A 19,494-nucleotide genomic window follows, 5' to 3' on the forward strand; every position below is an offset into this window, starting at 1 on the left:
AATGACTTGGTGATGCGTAATGCATAAATTTATAGCAGCTTTAGGTAGTATAGTTAACTGCTGTTTTACTGAGAATTTATAATCGATTTTTTAAAAGAAATAATAGGGTGTTTCTTTAGGTTTTAAAAATAAAAGAGCTTTGTTTTAGCTATAAAGTCTTGAATTCATATTTTCACAAGTATGTTGTTGAAGTTTAAAAGCTACTAATTTTCAAAGGCTTTGGGGTATGATTTTGTTTGGGGGGCAACTAGGTAAGTTTTGCCTTGCTTTATTTTTGTGTTTAGCAGGTTCTTTCCCAGGAAACTCGTTGGCTGTTGGTCTTTTTTTTTTTTTTTTTAAAGTTGGTTGTGTGAACAACTCATAGCTGAAATTTGTCACTCAAGATTCCTTATGCACTGAATAATAGAATACTAGTTAATGAATTTCTTTTGGGCTGTAGTCAGCATGGTAACCGCCGAGTTCTGCGGTTTGGCTATAGATAAGCTTGTGCACCGTATTATGACTTTATGATTGTAGTATTGTGGCAAATAAAAATAGGAAGCATTAACATTTTTTTCAACACTTTTTTTTTGACCTGTCTCCACACTTTACAGTTTATTGTTGAATTTTGAGATCAGATTTTGATACATTTTTTCCTTTTTCATTTTCTTTTGTCCTTTTTTAGAGGATCTGTAGTTATGTTTCATAATTGGTGTTGTGCAACCGATCTGAACAGCTCTTACACTATATAGAGCTGAAAATGCCCAGTGATGTTTTCTTTTTCATTGTAACTAGGTCCTGGAATATGTTTTGAAATGGCAAAATCCATGTTTCAAAGTAAAATAGCTGTTGAAAGATACAGGCAAAGTTGAATCTTCTGTCTTCCTGGCAAAAATGGCATAAAAACTGAGTTGCTAGCTCAAATTCCTGGGTTTCATGGAATTATGATTGAGGCACTACCCTGGTAGTGGCCGTTTCAAGTTTTAATGATTGGTTATGAGACATGTGCTGGATACTGGGCGGTAAGTTGACACAGATGTATGTTGACCTGTTAAGCAGTTAGCTTTGCTTCATAATGTAACATTTCATAGTTCATGACTTTATACGTCTATTTTACATTTACAGCATATCTTAAACTGGTTTAGAAACTAATCAATATTGTTATTACTAATTTAAAAATTGCTTAAAGAAAGATCATATATGCTGTCAGGTTTGCCAAGATGCCAGATTTTTTTGGACAAATTAGTGAATTTAAATCAGTTTCAAAGTCTTTTTTTCTCAATTGAATGGCAATATTCACTTTTTTGTAAAGCCATTTCTGTTGATATGTCATTACAGTAAACATAATTTTATTAATTTACTCAAACTATCTGTATCATTTTCTTTATTTTTGCTGCAGATGGTTAGTTGAAGTGACAGCTTTGTCTAATTGGCAGGGTTTAAGGACATACTATTATTGTTCCTTTTTGATTTGTTTGAGGAAGTAGTTTATTAGCATGGAGTTAGATTCTTGATTATCTATTAGTTGTTTTGGGTTTTATTTAGTATTGGTAGGGCCTGTCAGGACCTTGGCAATCATGTGTTGAGGTACAAGGAAGTAACAAAGCAGAAATTTTTATTTTAACACCTGATTCTCTTCTGCTAGGTTTCTTGAGTATTTTTATTTTCTTTCACCTGCTACATGCCCTTCTGTCACAAATGAAAATCCCCCTCCTTAAAGTTAAGATTCCTAATTGGGCAGTGTTTCTCCTGCACCAACAGAGCAATACTTCAAGTCACCTGCAGTGACCCTAAACGAGCGGTTCACCTCGTACCAGAAGGCCTCTGAGGAACATGGTGCGCGCCAGAAGAGCCCTGAGATACACAGGTGTGTCTGCTGGGTTTGTGCTGCACTGTTGCCGTTGTAGGAATGGGGAGTGGGCTGCCATCACCGTATAAGTCGACTGTCTGCCATGTTTAAAATCTTGTGTTCTCCCCCTGACTTTTACTTTACGTAGTTGAAACTTTTAGAACTTTAATCACCGTGGAATTTAAATAGATGAAGGTTTTGGGGGCCTGGGTCAAGGGAATGGCTGTCTAAAGGAACCTCTGAGCTTGCTGAGTCTTATCTGAGGTAAAGATGCTTGGTGAGAAGCAGAGGGTTTATCATGAAAGAGGCTGAGTGTTAAGTCACAGTTGCGGCAGCTTTGACTCTGGCATGTTGTTGCATTTGGGAACACAGTATTTAATTTGTAGACCTGAGTATTTCGTCCCCAGGTTACAGGGTAGCCTAAGACAGAAAGGTGCAGAACCAAATATAAGATGAAATGGACACATGAAAATATAAGAATTCTTGGAAGCCAGTAGTTTATTAGAGTTATGAGTTATCAGTACTAATAGTGAATAAATTAGAATAAATAAAAATAAATAAGAATAAATTAATGCATTTTAATTGCCTAGTGATTTAGTATTAAAAATAATAATCAAAAATTTTTTCATGGTTACAGTGTTTAAAGAACTTTAAAGTGTTTAAAACACTGTATATAAAAATTTACCCAAAGCATTTTAATTGGTTTGTTTTGTGTTTGAGGCAGGATTTTGCTATGTAGCTTTGCCTAGCCTCATACTTACTATGTATATGGTTTATGTGGGCATCGTAATAAAAGCAGTCTTCTTTTATTAGGTCAACATGTGATGTACTGGGATTAGAAGCATTTGCCACCATATCCAGTTTTTCATTCTTAATAAATATATAATTTTTATTTTTTGTTTTAGGAAATAAATCAGTAAACTTAATTGTGCCAATTTGGTTTCTCAAGGGAGAGATGTAACTTTCTAGTTCCTCTTGACAGTGGGTAGTACTCTTTTCTTTTAAATCAGAAAGTTAATAATGTAAACACAAATGCATTTGTTTTATATTAAGGAGGATTGACATCTCTCCAAGCGCTCTGAGGAAGCATACCCGTTTAGCAGGGGAGGAGAGAGTTTTTAAAGAAGAAATTCAAAAGGTATGTTCTTTTTTTTGTTTTTGTTTTTTTTAATATACCTGCTTTTCATGTGAAGCTGAGCTTAATGATAGTACAATAAATATTGTTTTCGTAGGTGCAATGATTACATCTTTTTTAAATTTGTAAATATGTTTATGGTAGTGTATCTTAATTTAAACAGAGAATACCTTTTTGAAAATGTTTGTAAATTGTAAATGTCAGTCCTAAAAATAGGGACTTGGTGAGTAAGATTATAAACACTATGATGTAAGTTATATTTTGGTTTTTATGAGGTTTTGAGATGAGATCATAAGTCAGAATTTGAATGTGTCTTAAAGTTAATTTTATTTCTGGTTCTTCGAAGAAGTTAGTAATGCTGTCCTTTTGAGGGTAGCAAGTTGGACAACCTTGGCTGTCCTTGAATTCTTCCAACACTCTTGACTTAGCTTCCTGAGTGCCAGGTACCGTCATACCTGGCTAGTGTACATTTTTTTATGTGGTTTAAGAAATAGTCATTGTTTCCTGGGGGTCTTTACCTTTTGTTTGTTTGGTCCTATTTCCGTTGTTTTTTGTTTTTTTTTTTTTTCTTTTAATCTTATATTTTACTATTATCCCTTAGATGCCTGTTTTTATTTTTTCTTTTGTTTTTCTAATGAGAGATAAAAAGGGAAGATAAAGAAGGGAAGGGAGGTAGGAGGAACTGGGAGAAGCAGAGAGAAGGGAAACTGTAATCAGAATATATTATATAAAAATTATTTTCAATTAGAAAAAAATAAGAAATAGGCATTTTAGGCTGGGTGCACCTTTATTCCTTACACTCCGGAGGCAGAGGCGGATGGATCTCTGAATTCCAGGCTAGTTGTGGCTACTTCACAAGAAGGAAAACAGGTGTTCTAGAAACCGATTTTCATAGTGAACCTTGAAACAAAATGTTTTGTTTCTGTTGGACTACTTAGGAATTTGGTTTTGAAATTTAAAAAGAGCCTGTTTAGATACTACAGGTAAGGCGAGGAGGCTAGGACCTTAGTATGACTGCAGTGTAGTCATAAGGGTACTGATGATTCAAAGTTGACATTTATTAAGTAAACTAGTTCATACTGCTGTCTATAAAGTGTTTAGTAATAAAATGTACAGCAGAGGTGGCAAGGGATCAACTCTGTTTTGAAAATGATAAGGGTTTTTTTGGGGAGGATAATTCTTAAACCTTGACTCTTCTCATTAAAATACTAAGAATGTATTGTGGAATATTGGATATTTTGGATTGTTTTTACTTGGATTGATAAGGAATTACATTGCCAGTGTACAAATTTTTCAGTAGGGTTTTGACATCTAGAGCTTAGGGATAAGGTGATGTCTGTGCACAGGCAATAAACAGTTTTGGAAAAACAGACTGGGGAGTCAATAGTTTAACCTTTCAAAAACTCTTTTGATTTTAATACCTTAGGTTTAATAGGGGTTAATTATGTTTATTTGTCCCACAATTCATTCTGTCTTTGAGTTCTGATATTTTTCTCTTTTTACTACTCAGATTAGGTTTTGGTTTGAGAGAGAAGTGATAGGTGACCAGGACGACATGATAATTGGGCTTTGCCATCTCTCTGTCTTTAATGAATAATTAGTATGTTAGTATGAAATTATATGCTTAGCACAATTTACAAAGTAGTTTAACTTACATTGTTTCTTGCGGAGTCAGTAATAACTAGGTGATTTGGAAAGTTTGGCTTATGACTAAACTTTTGCTACTCTGGGAACAGATTTGAGTAGAACTTACCACCTTGAGAGATACATACATGTATATCAGTTTTGTTCATGCTTATGAATATTATAGTTAGACTTCCCAGAATAAATATATCTCATTGTTGAATAATATCAAGGATGTCCACATTGCATAGCATCTTACTGATGATGTATAATTTCTCTTCATTCCTAGATGCCTCTTTTCAACTCCTAAATTATATAGTATTTGAAAAAGCAATGGAACAAGGAGGAGGTGAACTGTGACCCAGTTAAACTAATGTCTGTTGCAATACCTGAATTGAGGAAGGGCAATATATGGCCCAAGATCCTGAGTACAGGATTGCGAATATCTTTTTGACTTTGTTTGACCTTTGTTCAACCTCAGTTTTATTAATTGTATTCCACTTGCATGTCATGAAAATTACAGAATTCCTAATTTTGAAGTATCTTACTGTATTTGATCAGTTTATCTGGGAAGAGCTTGATGTTAATGAGGCCCATAACTCCAGGATCTCGAGATTATAGGCTGCAAGCCACATTGCAATTATACATTACAACTTTTAACACTCTTCAGCTACTTCATAAAAAGTATTTGGAAGAATGAGGGCTAATAATTTTTTGCTGAGTAGAAAGATGTATCATTTTGCTCTGTTGCTTATAATGGATTTCTTTGAATACGAAGAATTTAGTAACTTCACTTCTAGTGTCTGTATATAAATGCTCAGTAAAAATACGTATTTTTTTAGAAAAAAATTTCTAGGCTGATGCTAGCATATGACACAGTAGTTTTTTGATACTAAAATACCAGTTTAGAATCTGGTGTGATACAACGCTACATGTATGATGCCTTTCTGTTTCTTCCCTACATTTTGTAAGGAAATCTATTTCTTATAGGAAAATAGATTTTATATTTTATAGGAAATCTATATTTTACATGTGTTTTCTACAGGGGGATAAAAAATTAAGGTGTGATTCAGCTGATCTTCGGCATGACATTGATCGTCGCCGTAAAGAAAGAAGTAAAGAACGGGGGGATTCCAAGGGCTCCAGGGAATCTAGTGGATCAAGAAAGCAAGAAAAAACTCCAAAAGATTACAAGGAATACAAATCTTACAAAGATGACAGGTGATTGTTAACATTGTCTTGTCTTAGGCTTTAGCTTCTAATTAGCCTTTAATAATTGTCAGCTTAATTGCTTTCAATTTTGACTATGCAATCGAATGTTTAAATTTAAACAATTAAAATTATTTGTTTTACAGCAAAAATGTATTTGTCTTTTACACGGCTTATGGTGGATGAGGACAAAAACTTTGGAATAGCAAGCTAACACTGAAAAAAAAAATGACAAATTAATGTGTCCTATTATCCAGGCTACATCAGGAGGTTGGACTTCAATGCAGTGCATTTCTAGAAACAGTTTGTGTAAGAACTTTGGTTCGTTATGCTTGATTCCGCACTTTTTCAACTCATAACACCCAGAGTACAAGACTGTTAAAGTGATATCTAGTGGTTTAACATGGGAGATATGGGGGGAGGAAAAACTAGGAAGTAGGGTTATACATTAGTCTTTGAAAATTGTATTTCCGTGGATACTGTTAGCAGTGGTAAGAGTTACTGCAGGTATGACCTTTCCGGGTGTTGAATTAGAATCATGTAAATTTGATCATTATAGAGTCAAATGAATAGGAATAAAATGTATCATAGATAATTGTTTTTCTTGATGTTCATTAGGTAAATGGTGGATTTTACTTGTGCTTTTAAATTATGATTGTTATTTGTAATGTTATGTGCCTTTTATTTCTATCATATTATGGCCCAAGTCATACAAACTGTTCTCACTCAGGGTGTGTATAAATGGCAGTCATTTTAAAACCTGGACTCAAGAATGTTTCTGCTGGGGCTGTAGCTTAGTTGTAGACTCTTACCTAGCATGTGTCAGGCCCTGGGGTTCAATCCCCAGCATCGCAACAAACAACCGAAACCCACTCTTTTTCATTTTTTTTTTAAAATAAAATAATAGATTATAAGTTAACGTAATGAAGAACTGAACGTCATTGAAGTTTGCAAACTACCAGTTTCTTGCTGGTAGGCTGTAGTATGTTAATTATGTAAAACACTGAAGACTGTCAGAGTCTACACCCAGTTTTACCTATGTGGTAATTTTAAAGGGGATAGGCTTTTTTTAAATTTTATTTATTTTTTTGTTAAACTTAAAAACATTCCTCATAAGATTCTAAATAATTCTTTATCTTTAAAAAAATAGCACATTTCTTCTTTATTTTTCAGCAAACATAAAGGTAGAGAACAAGATCATTCTCGATCATCATCCTCTTCAGCATCACCTTCCTCACCCAGTTCTCGAGAAGAAAAAGAGAGTAAGAAAGAAAGAGAAGAAGAGTTTAAAACTCACCACGAGATGAAAGACTACTCAGGATTTGCAGGAGTGAGCAGACCACGTGGGACCTTTGTAAGTAGTGGTTGTCTTTGATAGAGTACTAGTCATCTTGTCCAGAGTCAGAATCAGTCTTGAGTAAGGAAGTGTTGAGTGAAATGACATTCATTTTGATATCTTGAAGCATCTATATAAACTAGATGCTTTTTTTCTAAGTTTCAAGAGTAAAAGTTCACTTATTAAGCCACTAATTTTGGAAAACCTGTTTTAAAAACATTAAAACCTATTCATCTCTGTATTACTGTTTTTATTTGCCTATTCGGATCCTTGCTTCATATGTGTGTCAGTCACACAGCCTTCCTACATTGACATAGTGTACATTGTCTCCATTTGTATAGTTACTGTAACTGTGAGTGTAGTGTAGTGTATTTTCTTAGGTTCAGACCTTACCTACTCTTAGTTACATCTAGTAGGGAAGAGAAGAACTTTTCTTGTAGGATTGGTTGGCCATCTGAGACTGGTTATGTAGATCAAAGGAACTACGTAACTTTGGCTGGTGAAAGGGGAGACCTGCCTTTATCATTGTTTAAATATATTAGTTTCAGGTATTTCAGAATATTATGTTTCTTAATCTACTCAACTTCCTGTAGGTTTATGGTATAAAATGGCCATCCTCAGTGGCTTTGAGGACAGATAGAAGATGACCCACACGACACACACATACACACTTTGCTTTTGTTACTGCAGTAAAATCTAGAATTTGCATGTAACTAAATACCTTTGATTGCATTACTAAACCACTTTGTTAATGTTAATCAGTTTCGAATTAGAGGCAGAGGAAGAGCCAGAGGAGTTTTTGCTGGGACAAATACTGGTCCAAACAACTCAAATACTACTTTTCAAAAGAGACCGAAGGAAGAGGAATGGGATCCAGAATATACCCCAAAGAGCAAGAAGTACTTCTTGGTGGGTGTTAGAAATATGTTTTATTTGGTTTGCGTTGGTTTTCAGAACATTGTAGGTGGATACATTTCAGTGCAGATGTTCGCCATTATGAGATGTTCCTTGTAACTTTGGCAACTTTTTTAAAGATATTTCTTAAATTGTTTGAAGCTTTGAGTTCAGATGTGGGTCCCTTTAATTCTAATTATATTCTTGACTTAACATCACACAGTAGGCTGATCAAGGTAAATTAAAAATATGCCTGATTTGATTGCCACTTGAAGAGGAAAAAACATACTGTAGTTGAGTTTAACATTTTTCATGTCTGTCTCTAAGACAGTTCTTACTATTGAAACTTCTTAATTGTACTTTCTATCACGCCTTTTTATTTAAAGACAAGGAAAATAGTACTTTTTACGGTTCTTTTAATGAAAGATCTCAAGGTTTTCAAAATTCATTGTGATAGTTGGAAAACTAGGTTTTTAAAAACAATTGCAGCCAGGTGTGGTGGCAAACGCCTGCAATCCCAGCACTCAGAGAGACAGAGGCAGGTTGATCTCTCTGAGTTTGAGGTCCGCCTGGTCTGCAAAGCGAGTTTAGGACAGCCAAGGCTACACAGACAAACCCTGTCTCGAAAAACCAAAAAGCAACTTCCCTCCCACTTCACCTGCCTCCCCCCCAAAAAAGAAAGGAAAAATACAGTTGCTGCATTTGCTGGTTTTTTACCCTTGGTTGTTACAGACATGCCTCTCTTGTTCAGACTGTTTTCCAAGGGTAAAGTGGGAGGTTGTGAGTCTTGAAGGATTATTGCATAGGATGGTGCTTTTTTTGTAGTTTGGCCTGGGAAAAGGCTTGTATGTTCCATTATTATAGGAACAGATGCTTTAAGTTACCGAAACTTAGCAGAAGTATTAGTTTTTTCCCATAGCTTTTCAGGGAAATGTTTCTGAGGCTAGTTTTGAAAATTGACAACAAGGAAGTAAACAGTAATGGGCTTAGAGGGTGATGAGACCTGAGTGTTCATGACAGATTTGCTAAATTAGGGGATGATGCTCTATTTTGAAGTGGATGTTTGGAAAGGATCTGTAGACTTGTTCAAAAATGAATTTCCACTTTGTGTTTGTATTAATGACCAAACATTTGGAAAAGTGTCCTGAACTTTTAGAATTTGCAGTGTGTAGCGGTCATTCAGTTTGTGTTCTTTGTGAGAAACTACTAATTTAAAGATTCATTTACATTTGATTCTAAGAATTAATATTTGTGTAGGGGTTGGATAGAGGCCTCAGTGCTAAGAGTGCTTGTTGCTCCTGTAGAGGACCCAAGTTCAATTCCTAGCAAGCAGATCTAGTATCAGACACTCTCTTCTAGCCTCTTCTGTGTGTTCCTCTGTGTACATGGTGCTCATACAGACATGTGCACAATCCCATCATTTTTTTTTTTTTGGACACAGGGCCTCTCTAACATAGCCCTGGTTGTCTTTGGGCCAAGCTCGCCCCAAACTTGCAGTGATTCACCTGCCTTTGCCCACTGAGTACTAGGTTTAAAGCATGTGCCACCATGCTTGGATAAAAGAAATTCTTTAAATTAAACCTATCTGGTCCTCCAAAATGACAAAAAAGAATTTATAAACGAAGTGTTCTTATAATTCTTAAAAGACAACTATGATAATCCCAGTTTGGGGCTTAAGGACAAAGGGGACAGAAACTTTGAGTTCTTGTGGTGACTTTTACAGAGGGGAAAGGAAGATTTACAATGGAACTGATTAGGAGAGTCTGTTACAGATACTTGTCTTGCTTGAATCTTGAGCATAAAGATAGGCAGGTAGACAGAGCATACTAGAAGAGCTGAAAGTGTTAGATTGTTGCCATAAACATGCTTGGGAAAATTGAGAATCCAGAAATCAAGGTTGTGGTAGGCCATAATAGTTTAGTAATAACAGCAGGCTTGTGCAAAACATGGCTGTTAGGAAATTGAAGCAACACCCAGTGCCTGAACCAAGGGTCTACATTTGAGAAAGGACTTAGAGGATAGACACAATTTTTGAAGAAAATTAAATTCTCCCCTCTGTCATTTGAATTTGAAGTGATTAGAGAAAGCAAGAGTAGATCTAATGGGTAGTTGTTAATGGTGATTTAGAGGAACATTAAGATCCAAGAACCATACCATTGAAGGTGTGATGAGATTACAGGGAAGACATGGAATTAGAAGGAGTAGTAAAATTGTCAGGCAAATAGTGTAAGTGTGAGGTTGAACTATTTCAGTGCAGAAATAGTTGAGAAAGTTAAGAGAACAAGAAGTAAATAGTAGATTTTTTTAACCATTAGGCTTTTCTTTTCTTCAAGATAGTGTCTCGCTGTAGACTAGGCTGGCCTCAGACTCACAGAGAACTCTGCCTCTGCTTCCTGATTAAAGGAGGAATTTATGGGGTGTACATTGTTAATTTTAAAACGTAGTGTATTAGGGGCTGGAGAGATGGCTCAGTGGTTAAAAGCACCGTCTGCTCCTACAAAAGACCGGGGTTCGATTCCCAGCACCCACATGGCAGCTCAAAACTGTCTGTAACACCAATTCCAAGGGATCTCACACCTTCATACTAATGCACCTAAAATTAAATAAATCATTAAAAATGAAAAAAACAAACAATAAAACGTAGTGTATTATGGTGACAAGGTCAGGCTACTTGGAATATCCTTGAGGTTGACCTTGAATTTAAGATTTTCCTGTCTGCCGCTGCATGCAACCAAAAGATAAAATTTAGAACAAGCTTTCTGTTACTTGTCAGAAATGTGTTGTCATGGATCTTTATATGCTAAGTTGTGACAAAGACATTTTAGGGTGTTTTGATATGGTAGTAATTGTATTAATCTGTTATTTTAAGATTTTAGTTACTTGCTGGGTATGGTGGTGCACACCTTTAATCCCAGCACTCTGGGGGCAGAGGGAGGTGGTTCTACAGAGTCAGTTCCAGGATAGCTAGAACTACACAGAGAAACTGTGTCTCAACAAAACAAAGCAAGATAAAAAAACCTCGCCAAACAACAAAAGCAACAAAAATAATTTATTTACTTTAAAAAATAGTGATAATAGTTCATTCCTATTGTGGGTTTTTATTATTTTTTGTATGTGTGTAACCCTAGCTGTCCTGGAACTTGTTCTGTAGCCCAGTATGGCCTCAAACTCAGAGATCTGCCTGTCTCTGGATCCCAGAGTGTTGGGATTAAAGAAAGGTGTGTCCTACTGCCCGAGTGTGGGTTGTGATTTAAACGGTTTGATCTGTATACTATATTTTTACAGGTACCATAGACTCATGGTTAGGTTATTTGGTACTTACGAGCAATTGAAGTGGCTACTTGGAGTCGCCAGACTATCTTAACCTGCATATCTTGCATTTTATGAACAAACACTGCCTTAAGATTGAGAATAGAAATATGAGCAGAAATAACAATTCAGAAGAAATGAGGTTTAAAATTAGCTATTCCTGTGGGTTTTTAACTCTAATACATCAGTATTAGAAATTTTAATCCAATAGAACTTAGTGTTTAAGAACATTTAAGCTGGGCATAGCAGTGAATATGCAAAATCTCAGCATTTAGTCAGTGACCCACTCTCAGACATGAATAAAAATGTTTTGAAAATCCTTTTGAGTTGAGGCTGTTCTGTTTTTACAGATGAAGAGTAATTCAGCTACTGAGTAGTTTGACTGTGCTGAGCTAGTATTTGATACCATGCACTGTGCTTCAAGCCAAATTTCTGATTTGTGATTGTCATCCTACCCTGATGCATTAGGAGTGTTTGTTACATTCATGTTTCTCACCTTAAACCTTGGCTTTATGCAAGAGTGTGATAGTAATAAGAATAGTAGGAAAAATACTGTGTCAGGTCAATCCTGAGATGAATATGAGTTCGAACACGTGAGAAAAGACTGAAACAGGCATGTTCTCAGGAAAAGGAAATGATCTTAGAGTGAAGAGCTGAGGGATTAGGAGAGCTCAGAGTTTGGAGTAACTTGACATTTAATTTTTTAAGCCTTAATACTTTCTAAATTTGTTAACTAATTGGAGGAGATTGAGCCAGGATATGGTTCTATAGAACAGACTAACTTTGAAATGGAGATTCTTGTCTGCTAAATACTGGGTTATAGGTTTGCATTCTAGAAAGTTTCATCTGTATTAAGTGAAGCAATCTGGATACAGGAGGTCTTCAGTCCATTATAGATCCCTATTAAAAGAAGAAAACCATTCTGACTGTTTGGTCAGCACTTAAATGTCACATGAAAAATACTTTAACTCATAATGTTAGAAAATTCAAATTTTGAATGTAAGAATTTGAAAAATAGAGTAGTTTAGAGTAGTGGTTAAAAGATTGGAATCCTCAAGAACCCCATACAAATGCTGGATTTGTGGTCTGAGGGCCTGTCTGTAATTTCGGCCTCTAAAGTAGAGATAAGGGATTCCTCTAGCATAATTACCATACTGATGATTCGATTGGATCATTGACCCTTCCTCAATGATCAAGGTGGAAGAACAGTCAGGAGTGCTTCCAACTTAGGCCGTGCCCTCCACAAGCATGCACACACACTTGTACAGGAACCCACACACACGGCAGACACATGAGAATGGGAAAAGGAGAAAAACATTTTTAGCACCCACAGTTTCACAGTTGCTGTTACAACATTCTCTGAAAGAAACAGCTTAGACTCCAGAGGTTCTAATTTCTTGTTACTTAAATTTTCATATGTGTGCATATCTGACAGTAATGACTAATTTGATTGTTACCTAGAGCTCCTGGCTGTTCCCACTTCTGCTCTAGGTTCACTAATAATGGTTTTTCATTTACTGCCCCCAGGATGTATGGGAATTGTATCCTGTGGTTAATAGTTATTGACCAGTAAGGGCTTTTTTATTTATTTATTTATTTTTGTTTGTTTTGTTTCTCAGTGTTTTACAGGATAGGAACAGGTAGTCACAGTGTACCTGGTTTTAAAGAGTGGATGAGTAAAACATGTATTCAGAGCAGTGTCTTACCATACCTAGGAAGAACTAGAAAAATGTTGAGCCTTGCTTGCAGACACTGGACCAAGTGTATCTTACTGAATCTGTAGAATTCCTTCTAGGCTATCTCTGTTAGAATGAGGTAAATTTATAGAGAACTTGGTTGCTGTTGAAGTGTAAAAAGAAAAGACCTGTAGTGGCAGGTCTTTTCTCTAAAACTTGTGTGCCTCTTCCTACAAATTCAAAGACTACTAAATGCCATACCAAAGAGGGCTGTAAAATTGGGTATTAGTGTCATAAGGGAGCATGAAACAATGTAATTGAGTAGACATAGTTTTGAGTGGCTCTTTTCTGATGTCTCTATGCTCTTGGTAATCTTAGAAGTCATTCTTTATGAACTCATGCACAGTATCATCTAGCATAAAGTTATCAAAAGATACAAGTTATTAATAGCTGAGAACTGTTTTCTTAAGTAGCTTAATACCTGCCTATATAATTACAACTTTTAAGTTATATTAGAAGTTAATCTCTGTATAAAATGCTTTTGAACAAAGGCATATTCTGTTTTGAAAAAAGTCTTTATTTTAAAGATTTTAGTGAGTTGGGTAGTTGCTTAATACAAGTACTTTATTCATCATTACATTTGCATTATGTTTTTTTGTAAAGGGTCTTTTTTTTTTAGCCTTATTTTGCATTTGGGAGCTTTAATAAGTAATGTGAAGGGAGACCTTTGGCTTTTTTTATGCTGTATTTTGGAATGGGAATACTTAACAAACTTTTCAGTCTTGGAGATTGTTTTGCTTAAATAGAATAGTTTTTAGGTTAAATAACCATATTTAGATACAGGTATTAAACAATTAAGTTTGGAATGTAATAGCTTTGATACTTCCTGTAAAGTAAAATAGTTGATATAAATTGCCCTGGGGCTGTGCTGCCATGGTTGACCATTGAAACACCTTGTCTGCAGATTGATGTATGTTGATATCTAGATTTTAAAGTCCTCCTTTATTCTAGGCATAACTTACATATGCTAGGCATTAACTTACATTAATAACATAGTAATGTTATTAATTCATGATTATGATGACATTTTGGGGCTTTTGTGGTATCCTTATATTTTTTGGGGGGGGGGGGTTGATTTTCATTACCAGCAGTATGATTAGTGAATTAATATCTTTACAAGAAAGCCATTTCATTGGTGTGTTTTATTTTTAAACCTTTTTATAGCATGATGACAGAGATGATGGTGTGGATTATTGGGCCAAAAGAGGAAGAGGTCGTGGTACTTTTCAACGCGGCAGAGGGCGCTTTAATTTCAAAAAATCAGGTAGCAGTCCAAAATGGACTCATGACAAATACCAAGGGGATGGGATTGTTGAAGATGAAGACGAGACCATGGAAAATAATGAAGAAAAGAAGGACAGACGCAAAGAAGAAAAGGTAGACGTTTTTTTGATTTTTGACAGATTTTTTTTTGGTATGAGCTTGGCAAGCATATTAGTTGATCAACTTTTAGAAATATTGTCATTAATATTCACTACTCACATTGTTATTGACCTCTAATTTCTTTTTCCCTTTTTAGGAATAGCCTCAAGATTGCAGCAGAGAGCAGAACTTGATACTTACATTTTTTTAAAACCTGATTTTTGTTTTCAAATAAGAATGTAAGCATTTTACTTAAAATTTACTGTTTGCAAGTAGTCTATAGAAATTTTGTTTTAAGTCTTCAAATATCTTGAAACAATACTAGACTGTATGTTGAAAATTGTATTGAAATAAAGTAGAAAATGTTCCGTACCATATTTGTAACTATCAACTTTTAAAAACCTTTGACTGTTTTTGTTACATGCATTGTATTTCTGCTTTGTCTATAAGAAATGGTCAAGTACAGCTCTGTGACACCTCTGATTCTCTTGCCTCCCTGTTCATGTTTGATGCTGAAGTAAACATTAGCTCTACATAAATCCACACAAATCCTCCAACAGGAATTATTTATTGTGACCACACTAATTGTTTTAACTGCACACATCTGTTAAACATCATTTTAAATTTGAACACTACGTAGTAGGGTGAGTAATTTTTGAAGAATATCACAAAGTTGTTTTTCTGGTAAACTAAACTAGTTTCACACTTCAGCAATATATAAGGGAAGACAATAGCTTTGTTAATAGCTAAAAAGTGCAAATTACTAAAAGTTAAGTGAGAGCGTTATTTTCACTGAAAGCAAATAGTGGATTGAAAAATCATTTGAAGAGCCTTTCCTATAAGAATTTAAAATGGAATATTCTCTTCCATTCTCATGTGATAGTTTGAGTCATGGTCTCAGGTACCAGCTGTCTATGAGAGAGAACATTGTAATATCAGTGTAAGTAAAAATCCTAATTCCACAGACCTGATTGTATTTTTAAAAATACAATACTTGGGAGTCCTTTTCATTTGGAAGATTATCCTGCAGTGTAATTTGATGCATTGGTCATTCAGTCCCTGCTTGGATAGATTACATAATCATTGGATGCTTTGAACAACTATAAATTAGTCTATAATTTAACCACAAGATTAGATAGATGCAACAGACTGTTCAGTCGTATTTCAGTAATGTGTTTTCTCTTAATGTTGCCAAAAGAAGATTTTAGCAGGAAGCTTGTAGCATTGATCCAACTGCCCCCGCACCCCTTCAGTTTAGGTTTATGAAATGACATTTTTCTTGGAGTCTGTTCTTTAGGTAAATAATCTGTCATTGCTATTTGCTATTGCTATCTGTCAACAGCTCTCGAAGGAATAAAGTGAACTTTAGGGCTAAGACTGAAACTAGCTACCCTGCACCACATTAGTCGCACACATTTATTTAAAGGAGATACTGCTTTAAATAAATACATAAGTAATAGATACATTATTCTATTAATGTAAACTTTTAAAGCTTGTCAATGATGGTTCTTTTCTTTCATCCTCCGTTTTGATGATTTACCATGTGTCTTAGACTTAAGAGCTATTGGTAGCAAAATTAAATAAAACCAAAGTCAACATGTGAGGAATTCATAGGATTCTTACTCAGTATTGCATGGTTCCTCCCATTAATTGTCTTTCTGAAATTATTTAGTCAGAAAATATTTGCAAAGAAACTATATTGCTTCAGTCTGGACATAATTAGTACCATCCTGTTCAGATTAATACTTACATATAAAAGCAACCTGTATTTAATTCCCTAATAATTTTCATATCGTTGTATTATGTATGAATACATAGAACTTTTATTTTTACAGTTTACTGCGAATCTTTACATGTTTGTAGCTTTACTTTTTCTACAACAGAAAAAAGTAGATTTGCTGAAAAATTAGGGAGTAACAGGTTATATTTCAAGTGTGAATGCAATGCTATAACATTTTGGTTACTTTCATTTTAAAGTTAAGAATGTTCTCGTACATTATAGTAAAGTGGGGTGGTTATAAAAACTGCAGCACAGCACCACTATGAATCTCCTTTCAGAGCCAGACATAAAGAAGCCTGTGTGTATTTTTTTTGAGATCACCACTTATGTTTATACTCACAACATGCTACAAAAGCTGAATGTTGCCTTTTGCTAAAGCTGTTTGATTACAAGTGCCAGGAAAAGAACTGTTACGCTGCATACACATACTTCCTTTCCCCAGAGAAAAGAAATAAAAATGAAGCAAAGGATGTTTTCCAGAAAAAAAGTAAGAAAGCAGTTTCAGAAGGCCATGACTCAATTCTTAGGTTTGTATGCTTCAACAACTTAGGAATTTTAATATAAAAAGCAAAGTCTTTCCCAGTTGCAGTGTATTTCAGGGAATTGTTATTGTTCCCCTTTGTCACAGTTAAAATCAGTGTTGGGAATTAAATTATAATTTGAGTGAAGAATACTACCCAATGAGAATGAATGTAGACGGCTAAACGGTTCTTACTCAGTGTGGTGTATATTTCAACAGGGACCCTTGTAAATTGTCATATGCCAATAAAATGTCCTAAGTGGTAATAGCTGGTGTCTGTTTACGTGACCTGGAGGCTATTCCTGGGTTAACTCTCTAGCTGATTTCTATGGCCTGTTTGTGGAATTTGGACTATCAAGTCATGTAAACTTGATGCGTGGTTTGCTATATGTTTAAAAAAATTTTTCAAAACTTTCTTACTTAATTGCTTTCTCTTCCTTGGGAAGATGAGAATGCATATAGTTTTTAATGAGCAATTAGTCTAAAAGGCACAGGAATACCATATTAGTAGTCATCAAAGAAGAACGGTCCTTGAAAAAGGCACAGAACTTTAGTCCTAGAACTGGGGGATACCAGTTCCAGGCCAGCCAGAGCTGCAGCTGTCTTAAAGAAGAAAAAAAAAAGCCTTTCATGAGATTTGATAAACTGATTTTGCTCCGAGACAGGGTCTCAAGTGGCCAACACTGGCTTTAAACTCAGTATATAGCCAAAGATGACTTTGAACTCCTGATGTTTGTGCTTCTAGCTGTGCGTTGGTATTTCAGTGGTGGGTTACCATGCTTTATATTGTGCTTAGAAGTAAGCCTGAGGCTTTGTGTCACATCCCAGCCAGCTGTTCTAGAAAGGGCACAGCCAGTAACAACTGAAGAGGCTTTGTTCTCAAGATCTGGTATACTTGGAACATTCCTTTAAAAGTTACTGGAAATACAAAAGAAAGTTTATGTGTGTGCATGTCTGTGTGTGCTTGTACCAGTGCCCACACAGGCCAGAAGAATGCAATGGATTCCTGAGAGTTAAAGACAGCTGTGGGCTGCCTGATGTGGGTGCTGGGAACTGGATTTGGTCTTCTAAAAGAGCCGCATGTTATTTTAACCTGTGAGCCATTTTCCCTTTCTGAAAATTTGACCACTTGCCCAAGTTTCTTTGATTGCATTTTATTTGTTTGAAGATGCGTGTAATGTGCAAGTTTGGAGGGAGGTCAGAGCACAGCTTTTACAAGTTGCAGTTGTGTGCTGCTGTGTAGGTCTCAGGTGGTCAAGCTTGGCAGCAGCCACCACTTGTCATAATCGACAGCTTTTAAAAACTTCTATTCTTCGAAGCATGTCTTCAATGTAGCTTGAGCTGGCTTGGAATTTCTGTATCATCCGTTTTTGGAGTCCTGGGATTAGAAGTGTGTGTCACCATGACTGGTTTAATTTGGCATATTCTGACAGATGTCAAATTTAAAAAAAATCTCTTATAGACAGACTGGTTGTATGTGTAAAAGGATGTGTAAAATTGTTAGTAACGTAAAGCTGAGTAAATTTTATGCTCATAAATTTTCTGTATAAAAGCATGCTCCATTTGTTAGACTGTTATGGAGATGTAGCACCCAAGGTGCCCTGGGTTACCTCTGTCTCCAAGGCTGACTGAATTTGAGGCAGCCTTAGCCTTTCAGGTGTTGAGATTTCTGGCCTGTGCTGTTCATACCTGGCTAACTTTCTGATTCTACGAAAGAAATTTCTAAATAGAGAATGCAAATGGAGACACACTTCATTGAGAGGTGTATGTGGCTAGGTGTAGTTTCTTGAGTAACAGATCCAGTACATGCTTTACAAGATTGGGAGTGTTTCTGTTTGGTACTGGATTGGGTACTTTTCTATTGCTGCAATAAATCACTGCATTATATAATGGGTTTATTTGGGACTTGGGATTCCGGAGGGATAGAAAGAAAGTCTGCTAATATTCTGGCAGAGACATTTTGCAGCAGGGAGGTATGGCAACCACCGGAGCTGAGGACTTATATCTTAAGCTACAAACAGGAAACAGTGAGGTTGAGGCTTTTCAGTCTCAAAGCCGGCCCCTAGTGACACACTTTTGTCCGTCAAGACGACACCTCTTAAGGCTCCCCACACAGCCAGCGGTCAGGAACCAAGTATTCAAATGCCTGAGACTTGGGGCATACTTATTTTCGTTCAGACCTCTGCAGAATGATGCACTTCATTTTAGTAATATGTATTTGAATGGCCATATGTTTTACTTGGCATGACTTGATTTTCAGCAGTTACTACATGTTCTGTTACAGTTTGTGTTGCTCCTGTTGGCACAGGAGAAACATGGCTCCACTGTAATAGAGCATTACTCTATGTCATGTAAATCGGGTGTATGCTTCTGGTGAAGTCCATTGTGGAATGCTTCAAACATGAAAGTTAACACATTTTCAGTGAAAAGAAATAGGGAATTGAAGGTAAATAAGGCAGCTGCTGGTGCATATTTGCTCCGGGAGTCTTGGTAAAAAAAATCCTGAAAAAGTATAAGCCTTGAGGATCTTTGAGAAAACTCTTTAAACAGGATGAAGTAGCGAGTCTTCTGTGCATGGGGCTTTGAAGGCACTCTGGTCCCTCTGCAGTTTGCCAAGCTGTTTTCCTTGATAAAAACTGTGGATGTTGATTTTCAAGGCTCTAATGGAACTTAGGTACCTCAGTGGGTTTAAAGTCACTGGAGCAGGGGTTGGAGGGAAAGCTCAGGTTAAAAGAGTTTACTGCGGGCGGGAGAGGTGGCTC

General features: G+C 35.9%; 1 protein-coding gene across 5 annotated transcripts in view; it reads left to right on the forward strand.

The window, feature by feature from the left end:
- The window catches only part of Bclaf1 (BCL2 associated transcription factor 1), a 33,157-nt gene extending 16,159 nt beyond the window's left edge, over positions 1 to 16,998 (forward strand). For 2 of the 5 annotated variants that reach the window (XM_060373293.1, XM_060373292.1), the window contains exons 7-13: positions 1,741 to 1,846; positions 2,882 to 2,966; positions 5,632 to 5,807; positions 6,969 to 7,149; positions 7,894 to 8,040; positions 14,235 to 14,447; positions 14,590 to 16,998. In XM_060373293.1, the coding sequence (XP_060229276.1) occupies positions 1,741 to 1,846; positions 2,882 to 2,966; positions 5,632 to 5,807; positions 6,969 to 7,149; positions 7,894 to 8,040; positions 14,235 to 14,447; positions 14,590 to 14,595 (914 nt within the window). In that variant the 3' untranslated portion in view covers positions 14,596 to 16,998. Of the gene's footprint in view, positions 1 to 1,740; positions 1,847 to 2,881; positions 2,967 to 5,631; positions 5,808 to 5,941; positions 6,105 to 6,968; positions 7,150 to 7,893; positions 8,041 to 14,234; positions 14,448 to 14,589 lie in introns of those variants that run through there. The other 3 variants (XM_060373295.1, XM_060373294.1, XR_009587933.1) reach the window with 2 other exon arrangements.
- The last annotated feature ends 2,496 nt before the right edge of the window (positions 16,999 to 19,494 follow it).

This window comes from Meriones unguiculatus, chromosome 20 (genome assembly GCF_030254825.1).
Source record: "Meriones unguiculatus strain TT.TT164.6M chromosome 20, Bangor_MerUng_6.1, whole genome shotgun sequence".
Taxonomy (NCBI): domain Eukaryota; kingdom Metazoa; phylum Chordata; class Mammalia; order Rodentia; family Muridae; genus Meriones; species Meriones unguiculatus.